The 18,492-nt window shown below is 38.3% G+C and overlaps 1 protein-coding gene across 1 annotated transcript in view; it reads right to left on the bottom strand.

The window, feature by feature from the left end:
• LOC100358729 (A disintegrin and metallopeptidase domain 3) overlaps positions 1 to 18,492 on the bottom strand; it is a 58,718-nt gene that overhangs the window by 14,427 nt on the left and 25,799 nt on the right. The window contains exons 9-11 of the mRNA XM_089327040.1: positions 17,355 to 17,491; positions 11,070 to 11,256; positions 554 to 652 (exon numbers count right to left, since the gene is read on the bottom strand). Coding sequence (XP_089183166.1) covers positions 554 to 652; positions 11,070 to 11,256; positions 17,355 to 17,491 — 423 coding nt within the window. The remainder of the gene's footprint in view (positions 1 to 553; positions 653 to 11,069; positions 11,257 to 17,354; positions 17,492 to 18,492) is intronic.

The following is an 18,492-nucleotide window of genomic DNA, read 5'->3' as shown; positions in this document are numbered from 1 at the left end:
GCTTATCAGACATTGCCCATGTGTGTAGGATAGTTCAACCAGGGCTTTGTCATGCTCTGTCTAATCATGAAGAGCTACATTCAGGCATAAACAAGAAGGATTAATAATGTCAAAATAACCTGGAGTTGGCACTGTGTGGAAGAACTGAGTGTGTCTTCAGTAGAGACTAAGACTGATTTAGAAATGGAGCTAAGAGGAAGACTGACAGACCCCAAAAGACATCTTCTGGATCCTGAAATCAGTTGTCCATGAAATGTCATTTACAAGCACACATAACTATTAACTCAAAAACAAATGAAATTACACATATATAAAATAATAAAATATGCTCTATATCTAGCTCCATAGAAAATAATACATATTCATTTAAAAACATGCTCTGTATAAAACTTAAGGACATTCAAAAATATTCGCATGCTATTAGGAACTAGACCAAGAGAAGCTTACCAAAAAGACAAAAAGTTAAAAAGATTGTTTTAAATAGCTAACAAATGAATGTATAAGAAGACTAAAACTTCATGAAACTAAATAATGTGATATTTTGAAAGCTTACTAGGCAAGTTTTATTATTGCAGCATGGTCCAGTTCCACATTCGGCAAATCCAATTAGCTCACAAGCATGGGGATTGCAGCATTTTTTATATATACATGTCTGAAAGCAAATATATTCAAGTTAAATATGGAAATTTTCATTCACACAAATGACATTACAGAGTTTACAGATACGTCCATGAGCCCCATGACACATGATGGGTCACGGGCAGATTCATGTACAATGGTGGTCTCATAAGGTTGTAGAGGAGCTGAACACTTCCAGTCCCCTAGTGATGTGGTCATCTTCACTGTAGTGCAACGTTGCCACTCAAGTGACTGTGCTGGTGCTGGTGCAAACAAACCTACTACGCGTCAGTCACCTAAACTGTAACGACCAGCCCGGTACAGTGCATTCACTGATGACAGTGGCTCAGTGTATGGACTGCACTGTGCACTGGTCATTGCTGTGGCCTGTCCTCCTTCTACTTAGAAGAAAATAAAAAGTGAACCGTAAGGCAGCAGGCAAGTGTTTCAGGCAGTGTCCAGAAGACAGCATTGTTCCCACAAGAGATGACAGCTGCAGGCATGGCATTGCCCTGAGACAAGAAATGCAGGTGGAAGATGCCGTCATTTATAACACCGATCTGGTGTAGGAAGAGCAAATATGTGTGTTTTCTCTTAGTTTCCAACATAAAATTGTGATGTAAAAAAATTAGAATTAGAAACAGAAAAAAAAAAACTTTACAAAGCTATACAGAAAGGAAATACCTTTGTGCAGACTTACAGTGTGCGGTTTAAGCTGTTACTATAAAAGAGATAAAGAGCTAAACAGTTTTAGAAGTTCATAAAGTAAAAAAAAAACAAGTTACAGTTAACTTATTAACACAGAGAGAAACATATTCAGGAAATTGTGTGGGGGTTAAGTGTGTGGCGTTCATGGAGTCTGTGGGAGCAGTGTCCTGGGCCTTCTCTCCCGCTCACTGCTCACTCACCCACCTGCCTAGAGCACAGTTCAGGGTGCAGTCATGGTGAGAGTCTCCTCCAGCTGTAGCATTCCTTATTGTGTGGCATATTTTAACTGCACGCTTCTATGTTCTATATCTACATGCATGAATATTTACCACTGTGTTGTAGCTGCCCACAGTAATTAGTAGAGTAACACACCACACAGGCTTGAGGCCAAGGAGCAGTAGGTTACGCCCCATAGCCTAGGTGCAGTAGGCTGGGCCTTTAGGGATGAAATTGCCTAACAATGCATTTCTCTAAAAGCAGCCAAATTAACTGATGCATGACAGCATATTATCGATCCCTCTTACACTTGTTGAATATCATGGTTAGTGGTGCATTAAGCCTTTGATTATAGAGTGGACTGAAATTATGTTTTTGCAAGAAAAAGAAAGGAAGGAAGGAGGGGTGTTTGACAGAGGGAGAGATTATGATTATCTTCTTAGAATTGCACCTATGAAATACATGATACTAATAATTTTTTTTAAAAAATTTTACAAAAGCCCTCTAATTTGACTTCTGAATTTATAAAAAAAAAGGACTTATTAATTTATTTTGCCAGGAGCCAAGAACTCCATCCTGGTCTCTATTGCAAGTAGCAGGCCCCCAAGTACTTGAGCCATCTTCTGCTGCCTTGGCAGGAGCATCAGCAGGAAGCTGGATCGGAAGCGAAACAGCTGGGACTCTGGCTACTCATGTGCCACAACACTTTCACCTCAACTTTTGACTTTTTTTTTTTTTTTTTGACAGGCAGAGTGGACAGTGAGAGAGAGACAGACAGAGAGAAAGCTCTTCCTTTGCCGTTGGTTCACCCTCCAATTGCCGTCGCGCTGCGGCCGATGCATCGCGCTGATCCGAAGGCAGGAGCCAGGTGCTTCTCCTGGTCTCCCATGGGGTGCAGGGCCCAAGCACCTGGGCCATCCTCCACTGCACTCCCTGGCCACAGCAGAGAGCTGGCCTGGAAGAGGGGCAACCGGGACAGAATCCGGCGCCCCGACCGGGACTAGAACCCGGTGTGCCGGCGCCGCAAGGCGGAGGATTAGCCTAGTGAGCCGCAGCGCCAGCGACTTTTGACTTTTGTATTTATCAGCACTCCACTCATAATATATGGTCCCTTTAGAGAAAAGGATGATAGAGTTACTCAGAATTCCATGGTGTAGATACCTTGTTATGTCAGAGATATGACACAATCAGTTTTCAGTCTTCTTGTGTGCACAAAAATACACAGTGTGATTTTTATAGTTTTTAATTTATTGTATTATCAGTGCTTTTCCATATTGTCAAGTCTTCTCAGAATATCATTTTGTGGGGCTGGTGCTGAGGCACAGTGGGTTAACGCCCTGGCCTGAAGCGCTGGCATCCCATATGGGTGCCAGTTCTAGTCCTGGCTGCTCCACTTCTGATCCAGCTCTCTGTTATGACCTGGGATAGCAGTGGAAGATGACCCAAGTCCTTGGGCCCCTGCACCCACGTGGGAGACCTGGAAGAAGCTCCTGGCTCCTGGCTTCGGGTCGGCACAGCTCTGGTCATTGTAGTTATCTGGGGAGTGAAACAGCAGATGGAATAACCTCTCTCTGTCTCTGTATCTACCTCTCTCTGTAACTCTGACTTTCAAATAAATGAAATAAATCTTTGAAAAATATATCATTTTGTACAGTTTCTCTATTTAGCAGTAGGTAACAGTAAAATTTATAAATGAGTAAAAGGGACTACCAAAGTGCAATTTTTTTTCAATTTTATCATTTTCACTATTGATGTGTTGAAAATTTTACTTCTATGCTCATTCTGGTGTATTTAATATTACAATGTTAATATTTCTGTTATGGTATTGTCTCTCTCCTTTCTTCTTTCCTGCTAAGCAATTTCATATTAACAGTATTAACCCCTAGCCATTAATATGAGGTTACTTTAAAGAAAGTTGTGGAAAAAAATTACAACAAGGTAATGTGCATTTCCCGTGATCTTTTTGAAGTAACCTTGTATGTGTTATCACATTTTACATGTTTTTCTAACACCTCAATTTTGTGTTGTTGGTAATTTTTGTATATTTTGATATTGTTAAATAGTATACCTTTATTATATCTAAAAGCTTGTCATCTAATCTTTGTGGTTTCATTCTTTGTGCCTATGGGTAAGACTCTCACCCCCATCATGGCCTCGGCAAATATGTGGAAGTCCTGTGTGTGTGTGTGTGTATGTGTGTGCACCGTTTGGAAGGGTTGGAGCGGTTTGTTGTGTGGTAAACTCGAGTGATGATTCTTTTCTCCAAAGGAGGCTCCATTTAGAAGTCATTGAAAAATTCAAGACACCAGATTTTTTTTATTCCCTTCATTCCTAGCTCTCCAAACTTTCATTTAATATGTCTTCATTATTTACTATCTTCTGAATTTTCCATTTGCCAATTAGATGGTAGGTGTTGACAAACTACTGATTTTTCTTATTTTTGGAATACACTTCAAAAGCATACTTTTTTCCATATCTTCATTGGTATTATTTCATGTTTTTGATTTCTAAATTTTGCATATCTTCCAAACATTTTCCAAAATATGAATCAAACTTACCTTAAGCTTGATATAGGAGGAATCGTTACTTCTATATGCCTACAAACCATGTTGAAACTTGACATAAAAAAACCTTACACACAACATACAATATAAGTCAAATCCATGAGAGTCTTAGCTATACAAGTTAAAGTCTTAAAAATATGATGGATTGCTTCTCAACAATTGTGAGAATAGGAGAAGAACAGTCTTTCCAATACATGGGGCTGCAGCAATTGGGTGTCCATATGGAAAAAAAATTTGACCTCATACTTAAAGCTTCCACTCACACCATACAGTGGAGTAAGGGTAGTTATTCAATAAATGCTGCTGGCAGTTGGCAAAGTGGATTTATATATGTACAAGAATGAAATTAGAGCCATTAACTCTCACCATATACATTTTTGTAACTGAAAGTGGATCAAAGGTCTAAATTTAAAACCTGAGACTAGGAAGTTGCTGGAAGAAAACATAAGGGAAACACTCCACGACACTGGGACAGAGGATAGCTTCAGGGACAAGACTTCCAAAAGCACAGGCAACAAAAGCAAAACTAAATAAACGGGACTACATCAAACTCACAAGCTTCTGCAAACAAAGGAAATGATCAATAGAGTGAATAGACATCCAACAGAATGGGGAAAATGTTTGCAAATCACTGATATGACAAAGGATTAATATCCCGAATATATCAGCAACTTAAAAAACACAACAACATCAACACCCAATCCATCCAGTTGAGAAATGGGCAAAGGACTTGGACAGGTCTCAAAACAGGAAATACAAGTGGCCAACAGATAAATGAAAAAATGCTCAACATCGCTAACCATTAGGGAAATGCAAATCAAAACCCCACTGAAATATCAACTCACCCCTATCAGACTGGCTAAAATCCAAAACACAAAGAGTAACAAATGCTGGCAAGGACTTGGAGAAAGGGGAACACTTATATGGTGTTGGTGGGAATGTAAATTAGTGCAGCCACTGTGGAAAACAGTGTGGAGATTTCTTAAAAAACTAGAAATAGATTTGCCATATGATCCAGCAATCCCACTACTGAGTATATACACAAAAGACTTGAACACAATGTATCGAAGAGATACCTGCATTACTATGTTTATATCAGCACTGTTCACAACAGCCAAAATTTGGAATCAACTAAGGTGCCTATCATCACATGAATGGATAAAGAAAATCTGGTATATATATACAATGGAATATTATTCAGCTATAAAAACAAATGAAATTCTAACATTTGTAGCAAAATGGATGCAACTGGAGGACATTATGTTGAGTCAAATATGCTAGACCCAGATATACAAATATCTCATTTTGGGAGCTAAAATTTTAAAAACAAACCAAAAAAAACTAAGAAAAAAGAAATATCTATGTACATCAATATTGCAAAAATTATAGTTTTGTAAAACTGTTTTATATCTTTGTCAAATCAATGGTTATGATTGTTATATTACTATAATTTTAATGATCCATGATTACTTTAAAATTTACTGTATATGGGTGAATTGTTAATTTTCCTGTTGAATTATTGTTTGTATTCACGTGTACATCCCCACTAAACTAAGGTATTTTGCCTTTTAGTTGTTAAACTTCTTATTCTATGAAATACTAAGCCTTTCACTGTAATGTAAATTTAAAATGTTATCTCAAAAACTAAAAAGAAAGAGAGAAGGAAGGAGGGTGGAAAGAGAGAGAGGGGGAGGGAGTAAGGGAATGCCATTATGTTCTTAGAATTGTACCTACAAAGCACATTGAATCTGTTAAAAATTATTAAAAATTAAAATTAAAACTAAATAAATCAATAATGGGAAAAGTGTTTCCATTATTAAAAGGCCTGCTCTCTAGGGCTCATCATGGACTATAATAAAATGATGTGTATCACACACACACAAAAAAACAACAGTGGATAGTTGTTCTAAATTTTCTAAAGTGGTTTTGAACAAATGTTCTATTTGTCAAGCTCATAATTCCGGCAAGACAATAAATATGGCAGGTAATAACTTTCCCACCCTTGCTAGATCACTCGAGAACTTAAAGATGGATGTCAATGAATTGCCACCTTTGCTGTTTGGTTTTGGTTCTGTAGAGGCTTTTCCATGCAGGATGGTTGATGGCTTAACTGTAACTTAAAGGTAATTAGAAAATGTATTTCCCACGTGGGGCATTGCTGAGAATATATATTTCTTGAAGTTCAAGTTCACATGATAAGTTACAAAACCGTTAAATGAGTTATTGCTAACAAAATAGTAGGAGCCAGAGCTATCCTAACTGGGTGGATCATCTTGGTCAAGGGTGTTAACCTCAGCTGTTGATGGCAATCACAATACCTCCAATGGAAAACACAGGTTGAAACCGCAGCAGTGTGGTTTCTAAAGGGTCTATGCTACGAAAAGGAGAACCACTTAGAATCTGTGCTTCTCACAGACTCAACCCTGGAAAGCTTTTACGTGTTAGGCAAAAGTACATTTTCACAATATAATGAGGCCTTGGTGACCCAACTGCCTATAGCCAGATTTTCTAGTACCTAAGAACTCAGAGAAGGGTCTTCTGGAAATGACACTGGGAAACACTGGCTCCGAACTCCAATGGAAAACAACATACCAAGTTGTTTGTTGCAAAACTTCACAGCCTCAGGTCTTAGATCAACATCTCATGGCCCCTCCCCACTCTTGGGCCCAGCTATCACTGGAGAGCTCAAAGTTTAACTGTGACTAGGAAAGTTTCTCTTCAAGGCAAATGATATCCTGGAGACATGTTGATTTTCTGAAAATCATTGGACAAGCCCTCTCTCTTCTGCCACCATGAAACCTCATCCTCTCTCTTCCTTTCATTGTGTTTCTTTATTATTTGATCATGGCAAAAAAAAAAATGCAATAAGTAAGACTTTGCACTTTATCACTTTCACTTGGAAATAACAATGCCGAATATGTCACGAGGAATTCTCTAATTAACCTTGTAACCGGTTTCCCCAATATGCAAAGTCCATTATCTGGTCCTTGATGTAAGCTTTGCTTATTTCAAATTCCATGTATTCAGGTTATTTGCTTAAATCTAATGGTAGCTGAAACCTATCTGAAGGTTTTAAATTTATGCCAAAAAAATGCACAAGAAAACCAAAAGAAAGATTCTTCAGCAATTTGCATATGAATGTATAACTCTGATCCCTTCATTTTCTTTTTTTTTAACTTTTATTTAGTAGATATAAATTTCCAAAGTACAGTTTATGGATTACAATGGCTCCCCCCCCATAACTTCCCTCCCACTCACACTCCTCCCATCTCCCGCTCCCTCTCCCATTCCATTCACATCAAGATTCATTTCCAATTATCTTTATATATAGAAGATCGATTTAGTACATATTAAGTAAAGATTTCATCAGTTTGCACCCACACAGAACATAAAGTGTAAAATACTGTTTCAGTACTAATTATAACATTAATTCACATTGGACAACACATTAAGGACAGATCCCACATGAGGAGTAAGTACACAGTGACTCCTGTTGACTTAACAATTTGACACTCTTGTTTATGGTGTCAGTAATCTCCCTAGGCTCTTGTCATGAGTTGCCAAGGCTATGGAAGCCTTTTGGGTTCGCCAACTTGGCTCTTATTCCGACAGGGTCATAGCCAAAGTGGAAGTTCTCTCCTCCCTTCAGAGAAAGGTACCTCCTTCTTTGATGGCCCCGTTCTTTCCACTGGGATCTCACTTGCAGAGATTTTTTTTTTTTTTTTTTTTTTTTTTTTTTTTTTTTTTTTTTGCCAGAGTGTCTTGGCTTTCCATGCCTGAAATACTCTCATGGGCTTTTCAGCCAGATCCGAATGCCTTAAGGGCTGATTCTGAGGTCAGAGTGCTGTTTAGGACATCTATCACTCTATGAGTTTGCTGTGTATCCCGCTTCCCATGTTGTGATCCCTTCATTTTCAATAGCCTCCCACTGTGCACTATTTCAATAATGGATCCCAAGACAAATCTGAGATTCCATGCTGGTGACTCCTAACAAGGCAACCCAGAGGGAAATGCCAAATATGCCCCTCCCCTATCTTTATTGATCTGTGGATAAACAGATATAAAGAACAGCCATATATATTGGTAATTCCATGTTTCAATAAATGTAATACAAGGAACCAATTTGGAGCAAGGATTCTAGTTATACCACTGCCAATCCATAAACAATTGGCAAGTGAAGTTGAGACTGTACCTAATAAAATGAACTATGAAGCAAAGGTGAATTTTCCATCAGGTGTAAATGCTTATGAATGGATGGGGCTGGTGTTGTGGTATAGAAGGTTAAGCCACCACATGTGACACTGGTTTCCCATCTGGGCATCAGTTTAAGTCCTGGCTGCCTCACTTCAGATCTAGTTCCCTACTAATGTTCCTGGGAAAGCAGTATTAGAGGATGGCCCAAGGGCTTGGGCCCTTTCACCAATGTGGGGGGCTCAGATGAAGCTCCTGGCTCAGGCCATTGTGACCATTTAGGGAGTGAACCAGTAGATGGAAGACCTCTCTTTCTTAATCCCCCTCTCTGTAACTCTTTCAAATAAATAAAATAAATCTTTAAAACTAAAAATAAAGTCAAATGGAATCTTTATGAATGGGTATCCTTTTGTAGAAGGATTTTCCTTTTAATTAGCATAAATATAAATGAGGTTATAATTAGAGATGTTTCTCTAACATTTACTACAATGACTCTACTGAGTAAGCCATGGGTATTTGCCAAAGTTTTTTTATGTTCACCTGCTAAAGTTGTTTTAGATGACATGTTTGCCTTAGACCACCCATGGATGAACCGAGGGCGCTGTATGTGACAGCCAACATCTTTTGTAAATACATCCAATGTGGGAGGAACTGAGTTGCCAGAAATCAACAAATACACTTTCTCACAAGCATAAGCAGTTTCCTCTTCTAGTTCATTTTTGATGTAATTGATTTTGATAGGTTCAATATATGGGACTCCAATTAAGGAGTATACACCATTGATGGGTCATAACAGGGTCCCTTGTGTAATGTAGCTCTCAAGATTCTAACATACTTATATGTAACTACCCATTACACTCGAATGGTCTCACTGGGATTTCAATAATGAAAACACGAAGGGAACAAAAAGAACACTCAAGTAACCTATGTCATGAATTGTGGACTCCCTTTTGAAGCGAACATGTTCATTGTGAAGGTGACAGAGAGTGGCATAAAATTCAACTAAATTTGTTCCAAGTTGCCCGTGTACTTTGTGCCTGGGCAAGTATCGAACTGCAACCTTACCTAACATGCAAACAAACTGCCCCGTGGTTGAAGAGGATACTCTCAGGACAAGCAGCCCAAGTCTCAGCCGATCACAGCAGCTGACCACTGCTCACACCCTGTCTTCCCAAGGCAATGGCTTTATCGCACCAGGACCAGATAAGGAAAGCTGTGGGCTGATTGTAATCAATCAGGCTTTCTCTGTACACCACCTATTTTCCTGTCTATAAATACTGCTGCTTGGTTGCTGGGTGGAGCTCCCTGGGCTGCTCCTGGCTCAGAGTGATGACTGGCTCAGAGTGAGTCGCTGTTGGCTCAGATAAATTTTACTAGCTTGAACTTGTTTGGCATCTTTGTTCTAGTAAATGAAAGCTATCTTTAAAAAAGATACAAATCGAAAGGATAAAGACGGAAAAGGAAGACCTTTCTCTCTGTCTCTGTCTCTCTCCGTCCACTCTGCCTATCAAAAAAAAAAAAAAAAAAAAAAAAAAAGACAGGAACTATCCGATGGAGAAATTTACTGGATTTGAAATGTAGCAAAGGGGTCCCCACCACTGGGCAGAGAGAATACTGAAAAAAATAAAATGAAAATTTTAAAAAATCCCATCTTTCATTAAAGAGAAAAGAAAATTTTCACCAGTGAGAGTACACACTATAAAACTGAAATTAGGTGTGGGCATCAGGCATAGTGGGTTAACCTATCATGGAAACTCCCTGCTCATCTCTGACAGTTGCTGCCATTTGGGGAGTGAACCAGTGCATGGAAAATACTCTCTTTCTCTCTCTCCCCACCTCGCCCCTCCCTCTTTCGTTGCAACTCTGAATTTCAAAATAAATAAATAAATCTTTAAGAAGCCTAAAATTATTAATAGAGGTTTATATTGAAGTAAGTTAATTTAAAAAAAAAATCCTTTGCATCAGGTGCATCCACTTTGCTGCAGAAGACAGAGTTCCATTGCTTCTAAACTCTTTAGAAAACACAAAGAGCTCATAAACTGGAAACATTAGCAATTCTAAATCCCCATGCAGAGTGGAGTATTAGACAGAAAAGTGAATCAACACTTGCATAAAATAATATGAATACTTTTAGAAATGAAGAGAAGAAAAAGTTGTCTCAGAAAACGATGTTCTAGTATTAAAATGTACAACGAAACCCTAAGAAATCTCATTATAAATGTATGAAAATGCATACTATTACTAGTAATAATAATAACAAAAAATGGATAGTGTCTACTTCTAGAACGGGCAATAAGATACAGGACAAGGAGTACTTTGGACTTGCATGTGTTAATTGTTTGGTCATGCTGTATTGTCATGATAATGAGCAAACGAGTGTAGTTAAACCAATTCTGTAAACCAAATAAAAATAAAAGAAGTTACCACAGATGTAAAGTTCCAAAATCAGATGAGGAGATGAGTAACGAGACACATCTACTAACTCAGTGAGCCTGCACAGCCACATCTGGGAGATGATGTAGGTGACGATGATATCACTGAGGCTATTTATGTTTGCAGTCTGCTTCTATAATCCGTGCCATATACACCCAGGAGGCACACCCTTCAAATGCTTCAAACTGAGGACGAGTCAGTTTTCACACGCCCCCTATATTTGAGAAAATATACACATTTTAAAGACTGTCTTTCCCTTTCAGCTTGCATGGATCTCCCTAAGACTCCAGGAGAAAAACAGACACATCTTAGGATACCCTGATAAAGTTTATGACTCACCTCAGGTTTGCCACAGTCACACTGCTCTCTTCCTTCCAAAATTCCATTGCCACAAGTTCCGGTTTTTCCTTGGAAAACCACTGATGAGACTTTGGTATCCAGAAGACATTCAAATTCAGGCTGTGACACTGCTTGTTTCAGTTCAGCCATGCTGCAGCTGCTGAAGAACTTCACACCGCTGGATAGTCTGAAATTAAGTCAGATACTTCAGATAAATGGAGCAAAAACCCGTACTGCAGTAACACTCTCCCATAAAGCACTGAATTCTGAACTACTTCACTGCAAGACAGCCAGGGAAAATGGGAGGGCGCTTTTAATTCCATAGGTCGCAAACAAATGCCATATGTTCATTTATACTGTAATTTGTTATAAGAAGCATCTGGAAAGTAAAGAGGTTAAAATAAGCTCTATTTGAATATATCCTATTATTGACATCATCATTATTATATGAAGCCTGAATGATTATTACAAAAATGGAACATACTGATAAATTTAACTAGAAATGTATAAAGTATAAAAGATGGATAATTGTGTTAATGAATAATTGAGATCACTGGTTCTTGAATCACAAAATAAATAAAATATTCCAGCAGCCAGGAGCAAAATACACAAGCTCTAGAATGAACGACTGTAATTTTTGACATTTTGTTCTTCTATACTACTAAGTACACTGTTTAATGAATTTTGTTTAATTTTGAAATAACTTAAACTCAGAGTAAATTTAGTCTAAAAATTCTTTCCTGAAAGGTTGAGATGCCATCACACATATATGACAACCAAATACTTCAGCATATACTTCTGACATACAAATGGATTCTCTTTCAACATCAGGAAATAATCATCCATTTCTAGTATCTAATCTTCAGATGTCACTCAAATTTACCCAAATACCACAATATTACCACTGTATAACAATCAGATCCGTTGAGAATAAGCCCATGCATTTAGTTCTTATGACTCCTTAGTTTAATCGCCTAAGTGCTTTGTTTCAGCTCCCAGGAGTATGCAAGTTTTTATAACTCCTGGACAATCGTTCATAGAATGTCCCCTCAATTTGTATTTGTGAAATATGTCCTTATTAGTAGATTGAGGTTAGGAACCTTGGCAACAACATTTGCTTCATTACAATCTAAAAAGTGGCATGCAATTTTAATTTGTTGCAGGACAGATGAAAGTCGCTTTGATCTATTGATTTTATTATTTGTAAAAGTAACTGTAATCAGTGTATGTCCACTAGTCTTTGTTCTTTTTTTTTATTTTTTTATTTTTTGACAGGCAGAGTGGATAGTGGGAGAGAGAGACAGAGAGAAAGGTCTTCCTTTGCCGTTGGTTCACCCTCCAATGGCCGCTGCGGCCAGCACGCTGCAGCCAGCGCATCGCGCTGATCCCATGGCAGGAACCAGGTGCTTCTCCTGGTCTCCCATGGAGTGCAGGGCCCAAGCACTTGGGCCATCCTCCACTGCCTTCCCTGGCCACAGCAGAGAGCTGGCTTGGAAGAGGGGCAACCAGGACAGAATCCGGCGCCCCCACCGGGACTAGAACCCCGTGTGCCGGCGCCGCAAGGCGGAGGATTAGCCTAGTGAGCCGCAGTGCTGGCCAGTCTTTGTTCTTAAATTATTGTTCATTGCCAGTTTGTGTTTGCAGAGGAGTGCTCTGATTTAATATAAACATGATCCCTAATTACATTATCAGCAGTGGATTGTAAAACATCATCACCACTATCATTTTTAAGTCATATTTATTTTCATCTACTTGAAAGGCAGGCGGGAGAGAGAGAATACATGAGAGAGAGAGAAAGAATATCTTCCATCCACTGGTTCCCTCTCCAAATACCTGCAATATCCGTTACCAGGCAAGGCAGACCCCAGAAGACTGGATCTCTGTCTGGGTCTCACATGTGAGAGGCAGGCACTCGAGTCATTGCCAGCTGCCTCATAGTGTATGCATTAGCAGGATGTTGGATTGGAAGTAGATATCTGGAACTCGAATCAGCCCTCTGATAGAGCATGCACATATTGCCAAGAAGCAGCTTAACTTGCTGTACCATAACACACAACCTACTGTTACGATTTTTAGAATTAAATTGGCCCAGATTTGGTTCCAAATGAAGTTCGGCAGCCTTTTGACAGACCTCCATCAATCTTTGACTCCCTCCTTATTTTCTCACACAAAATATTCCAGGGTCATTTGCATTTTCTCTGCCTTAGCCCTGAAATCAATCAGGTTTCCAAGATGACCCTGTTCCCGTTGATGGACAGCAACAGTTAAAAGTCAGGATCAGGATAACACATGGTTCATTGTTTTTAGATTGTTTAGGACACGAATTACTGCTTTACCAGTGTACAAAGGTATGTTTACAGTTCATTTGCTCTCACTTGCACTTTGCAAAATCCCCACCAATTTTATCCCTTCTAATGCCATGGACTTACTGATATTTCCTTTCAGTGAGGAACGCAAGTTAGTCAACGATTTCTGCGTTCTCAATTTTTTAAGGTTTTTGAGGTCTTAATGCTTTTTGTTTTTCTTTTCTATTTCCCACCAAAGAACTCCTTACTTCATGCAGCTCTTATTTGCTTAGTGTATGGACCACAGCTGCTGGTGTTAAGGATTTGTTACAGTTTGAGAAAATTGAAGTATGTGCTTTTCTTTCCATTTTTATTCCTTTGCTGTTGTTGTTTGCTTTTCTAGATTTCTCTATATTTTGCTAACGAGTTCCTGGAGAGCAAAGTAGCACACTGATGCATTTGCCAAATGACTTCACTGTCTCCCTGTTCTTAAAACTTATTCCACCCTAGGTAATACTCAACTGTGTTTTGGTTCTTGTTCTACAGTTTTCTTTTTTTTCTGCTCTCAACTGATGTTGCTGCTTTGCCTTCAACTACTCAGCCTATAAATGGGAAAAGTATTAAACATTTTATCGAAGGCAACTATTCTCATCTTACAGCTTTTTTTTTTTTCAAAATTGTGTGTTCATTCCCTTCCATATCCTGCTGGCTTTTGCATTTTATATCTCTTGCCCTCTAAAAATTGAGCCTACATAATCAGCTTTCCTCTTCACAGTTCTAACTCAGTTGCCTACAGTCAACCTGTACAAATTGTATTCAAGTTCTCCCCACAACTTTCCTCTTTCGTAAAATATTGACCTTTTCCAATACTTGTTACTAAGTTTTGATACTCCAAAACTCATTAAAAAAAAACTCCTGACTTCTTTATTTCTCAATCTTAACCAGATATTACAGATTAGTATAAAAATCACCATCTCTCAAATAGTACATAACAGTTCTAATTCAAATTGCATTAATTTACAAGATAAAATGTTAGTACCCATACCTCATAGGTTGATTCAAATGGGTTGTGTTACAATTAGCATAAGATCCAGACCCTGCAGCATACAAACAAGAGCAGACTCCTCACTGTATTTCATATATAACCTCCTGGACTTCTTCCCCTGACTCAAGTTATTTTAACTTTGCAGTATTTCACTTTATTTCCCTAAGCCTAAAGACTGTTCTTTTCATTCCTTACAATTGCTATTTTTTTAACCCCCTCACTCTCGGATCTCCATATTCCAGGTCTGTTGAGTTCTCAAATTTAATAATATTCCAGTATCTCTTCAGCAGTTATCCTGACAAGTTTTTCAATGTCTCCAGCAAGCTCCTAACACTTCTCATTAACATCCTCTTTCTCAGGGTTGGCTTGCGGCACAGCAGATTAAAGACCCAGTCTGCAGCACCAGTGTTGCATATGGGCACCGGTTCAAGTCTGGCTACTCCACTTCCAATCCAACTCCCTATTAATGCACCTGGGAAAGCAGCAGAGGATGGCCCAAGTCCTTGGGCCCCTATACCCATGTGGGAGACATAAAAGAAGCTCCTGGCTCTTGGCTTCGGATTGGCTCAGCTCCAGCCATTGAAACCATTTTGGGAGTGAACCAGCAGGTGGAAGACCTCTCTCTCTGTCTCTACCTCTCTCTGTAACTCTTTCAAATAAATAAAACAAAACTTAAAATCTTCTTTTTCTCTTTGGGACTGGCTTAATACACTCAGCAAGATGTTTTCCAGATTCCTCCATCTTGTGGCAATTGACCGGATTTCATTGTTTTTGACTGCTGTATAGGATTCTATAGAGTACATGTCCCAGAATTTCTTTATCCAGTCTATTGTTGATGGGCATTTGGGTTGATTCCAGGTCTTAGCTATTGTGAATTGAGCTATAATAAACATTAATGTGCAGACAGCTTTTTTCGTTTGCCAATTTAATTTCCTTTGGGTAAATTCCAAGGAATGGGATGGCTGGGTTGTATGGTAGGGTTATATTCAGGTGTCTGAGGAATCTCCAGAATGACTTCCATAGTGGCTTGACCAGTTTGCATTCCCACCAACAGTGGGTTAGTGTCCCTTTTTCCCCACATCCTCGCCAGCATCTATTGTTGGTAGATTTGTGTATGTGAGCCATTCTAACCGGGGTGAGATGAAACCTCATTGTGGTTTTGATTTGCATTTCCCTGATTGCTAGTGATCTTGAACATTTTTTCATGTGTCTGTTGGCCATTTGGATTTCCTCTTTTGAAAAATGTCTATTGAGGTCCTTGGCCCATCTCTTAACTGGGTTATTTGTTTTGATGTTGTGGAGTTTCCTGATCTCTTTGTAGATTCTGGTTATTAACCCTTTATCTGTCACATAGTTTGCAAATATTTTTTCCCATTCTGTCGGTTGCCTCTTCACTTTCCTGACTGTTTCTTTTGAAGTACAGAAACTTCTCAATTTGATGCAATCTCAAATGTTAATTTTGGCTTTGACTGCCTGTGCTTCTGGGGTGTTTTCCAAGAAGACTTTGCCAGTACCTATATCTTGCAGGGTTTCTCCAATGCTCTGTAATAATTTGAAAGTGTCGGGTCATTGATTTAAGTCTTTAATCCATGTTGAGTGGATTTTTGTGTAAGGTGTAAGGTAGGGGTCTTGCTTCATGCTTCTGTATGTGGAAATCCAATTTTCCCAGCACCATTTATTGAATAGACTGTCCTTGTTCCAGGAATTGGTTTTGGATTCTTGATCAAATATAAGTTGGCTGTAGATGCTTGGATTGATTTCTGGTGTTTCTATTCTGTTCCATTGGTCTATCCATCTGTTTCTGTACCAGTACCATGCTGTTTTGATAACAACTGCCCTGTAGTATGTCCTGAAGTCTGGTATTGTGATGCATTCAGCTTTGTTTTTGTTGTACAAGATTGCTTTAGCTATTCAAGGTCTCCTGTGTCTCCATATGAATTTCAGCATCATTTTTTCCAGATCTGAGAAGAAGGTCTTTGGTATCTTGATTGGTATCGCATGTAATCTATAAATTGCTTTTGGGAGAATGTACATTTTGATGATATTGATTCTTCCAATCCATGAGCATGGAAGATTTTTTCATTTTTTGGTGTCTTCTTCTATTTCTTTCTTTAAGATTTTGTAATTCTCATTGTAGAGATTGTTAACGTCCTTGGTTAAGTTTATTCCAAGGTATTTGATTGTTTTTGTAGCTATTGTGAATGGGATTGATCTTAGAAGTTCTTCCTCAGCCGTGGCATTGCCTGTGTATACAAAGGCTGTTGATTTTTGTGCATTGATTTTATATCCTGCTACTTTGCCAAACTCTTCTGTGAGTTCCAATAGTCTCTTACTAGAGTTCTTTGGATCCCCTAAATAAAGAATAGTATCATCTGCAAAGAGGGATAGTTTGAGTTCTTCCTTCCCAATTTGTATCCCTTTCATTTCTTTTTCTTGCCTAATGTCTCTGGCTAAAACTTCCAGAACTATATTGAATAGCAGTGGTGAGAGTGGGCATCCCTGTCTGGTACCAGATCTCAGTGGAAGTGCTTCCAACTTTTCCCCATTCAATAGGATGTTGGCCGTGGGTTTTTCATAAATTGCTTTGATTGTATTGAGGAATGTTCCTTCTATATCTAGTTTGAATATTGAACTATCTAGCACAATTTCTACAATGTCCTAAATTCATTTTCTATGTTTAAATAAGCACTTATGATATTAATAAAGATACCCATATTCAAGTAATACTGTAAGAGATTATACATCAAGGAATAGTTAGAAGCATTTCCAATGGGAAAACATAATATAGATACACATGTATTAAATTATACAAATCATAAATGCATACATTATATATGTGTATAAATCTTTACATCTTTATATATTAATATTACATAGAACAACATATTATATAACATATAATGTATAATAGTACTTATGCAAATAGCATTGTATTAAGATATATAAAACACTTACATTGCTTCAGGATTCATGATGCATGTAGTTCCTGGACAGTAACAATGGTAGATGTTATCATATGATAATCCCAGATTAATTCCAATCAACTGTACCATAACAATTGAAAATGCCTCAAAAGTTATCATCTTCGCATACTAAACAGAGAAAAACACAAAATTACATCCTACATCATTTCTGCCCTGTTTTGAACTAATCAATTTCAGGACATACAGCCTAGATACAATTGCAAATTTAAGAAACTGCTCTACGGGGCTGGTGCTGTGGAGCAGTGGGCTAAGCCTCCATCAGCAGCACCGCCATCCCATGTGGGCTCTGGTTCTTGTCTTGGCTGCTCCTCTTCCATTCCAGCTCTCTGCTGTGGCCTGAGAAAGCAGTAGAAGATGGCCCAAGTGCTTGGGCCCCTGCACCCAAATGGCAGACCTGGAAGAAGCTCCTGGCTCATGGCTTTGAATAGGCACAGCTCCGGCCACTGTGGCCATTTGGGGAATCAACCAGTGGATGGAAGATCTTTCTATCTGTCTCTTCTTCTCTCTCTCTGTAACTCTACTTGTCTAATAAATAAACAAATATTTAAAGAAAAAAAGAAATTGTTATATCAAAGCTAGTTGCTTTCTTAAAGGTCTAGAGGACAGAACAAACAACTATATTTTATTATTCTTATTGAGCAACACTATTTTTTATCCAAATGTCATTGACCTATTATAAAAGATTAATGACATCATTTTATGATGATTGAACTTAAATCTAACAGGTACCATCAATCATTTTTATATTTACCAGCCTTATGTAACTAAATATATTGTTTCTAAAGAGCTCACACTGGAATGGACATGCAGGTTCTGAAGTGGTTAACTGGAAATCAGTTATGAAGTGTATATACAACATGTTAACATTGTTAAATCTAAAACAATTATAAATATTGAAAATGAAAACATTGAGGAGTCAATTTTTCTCAAAGAAAAGCAATATATACTACATGGCAAAGTCTTTCTCTACATATTTACAAATCAATGATCTTCTTGCTATCTCCATGTATTGCTGATTCCCAAAGTCATACAGTTAATACAATATATATCTTTTTCACATTAGCTTCTTCTAACAACTTACAGATAAAGCTTTTCATATCTTTTTGTGG

The sequence above is a fragment of the Oryctolagus cuniculus genome, chromosome 2 (assembly GCF_051225735.1).
Source record: "Oryctolagus cuniculus isolate XC-2025 breed Fujian yellow rabbit chromosome 2, ASM5122573v1, whole genome shotgun sequence".
NCBI lineage: Eukaryota > Metazoa > Chordata > Mammalia > Lagomorpha > Leporidae > Oryctolagus > Oryctolagus cuniculus.
Note: the sequence above shows the minus strand (reverse complement) of the source record. Positions and strands in the feature narration are given on the sequence as shown.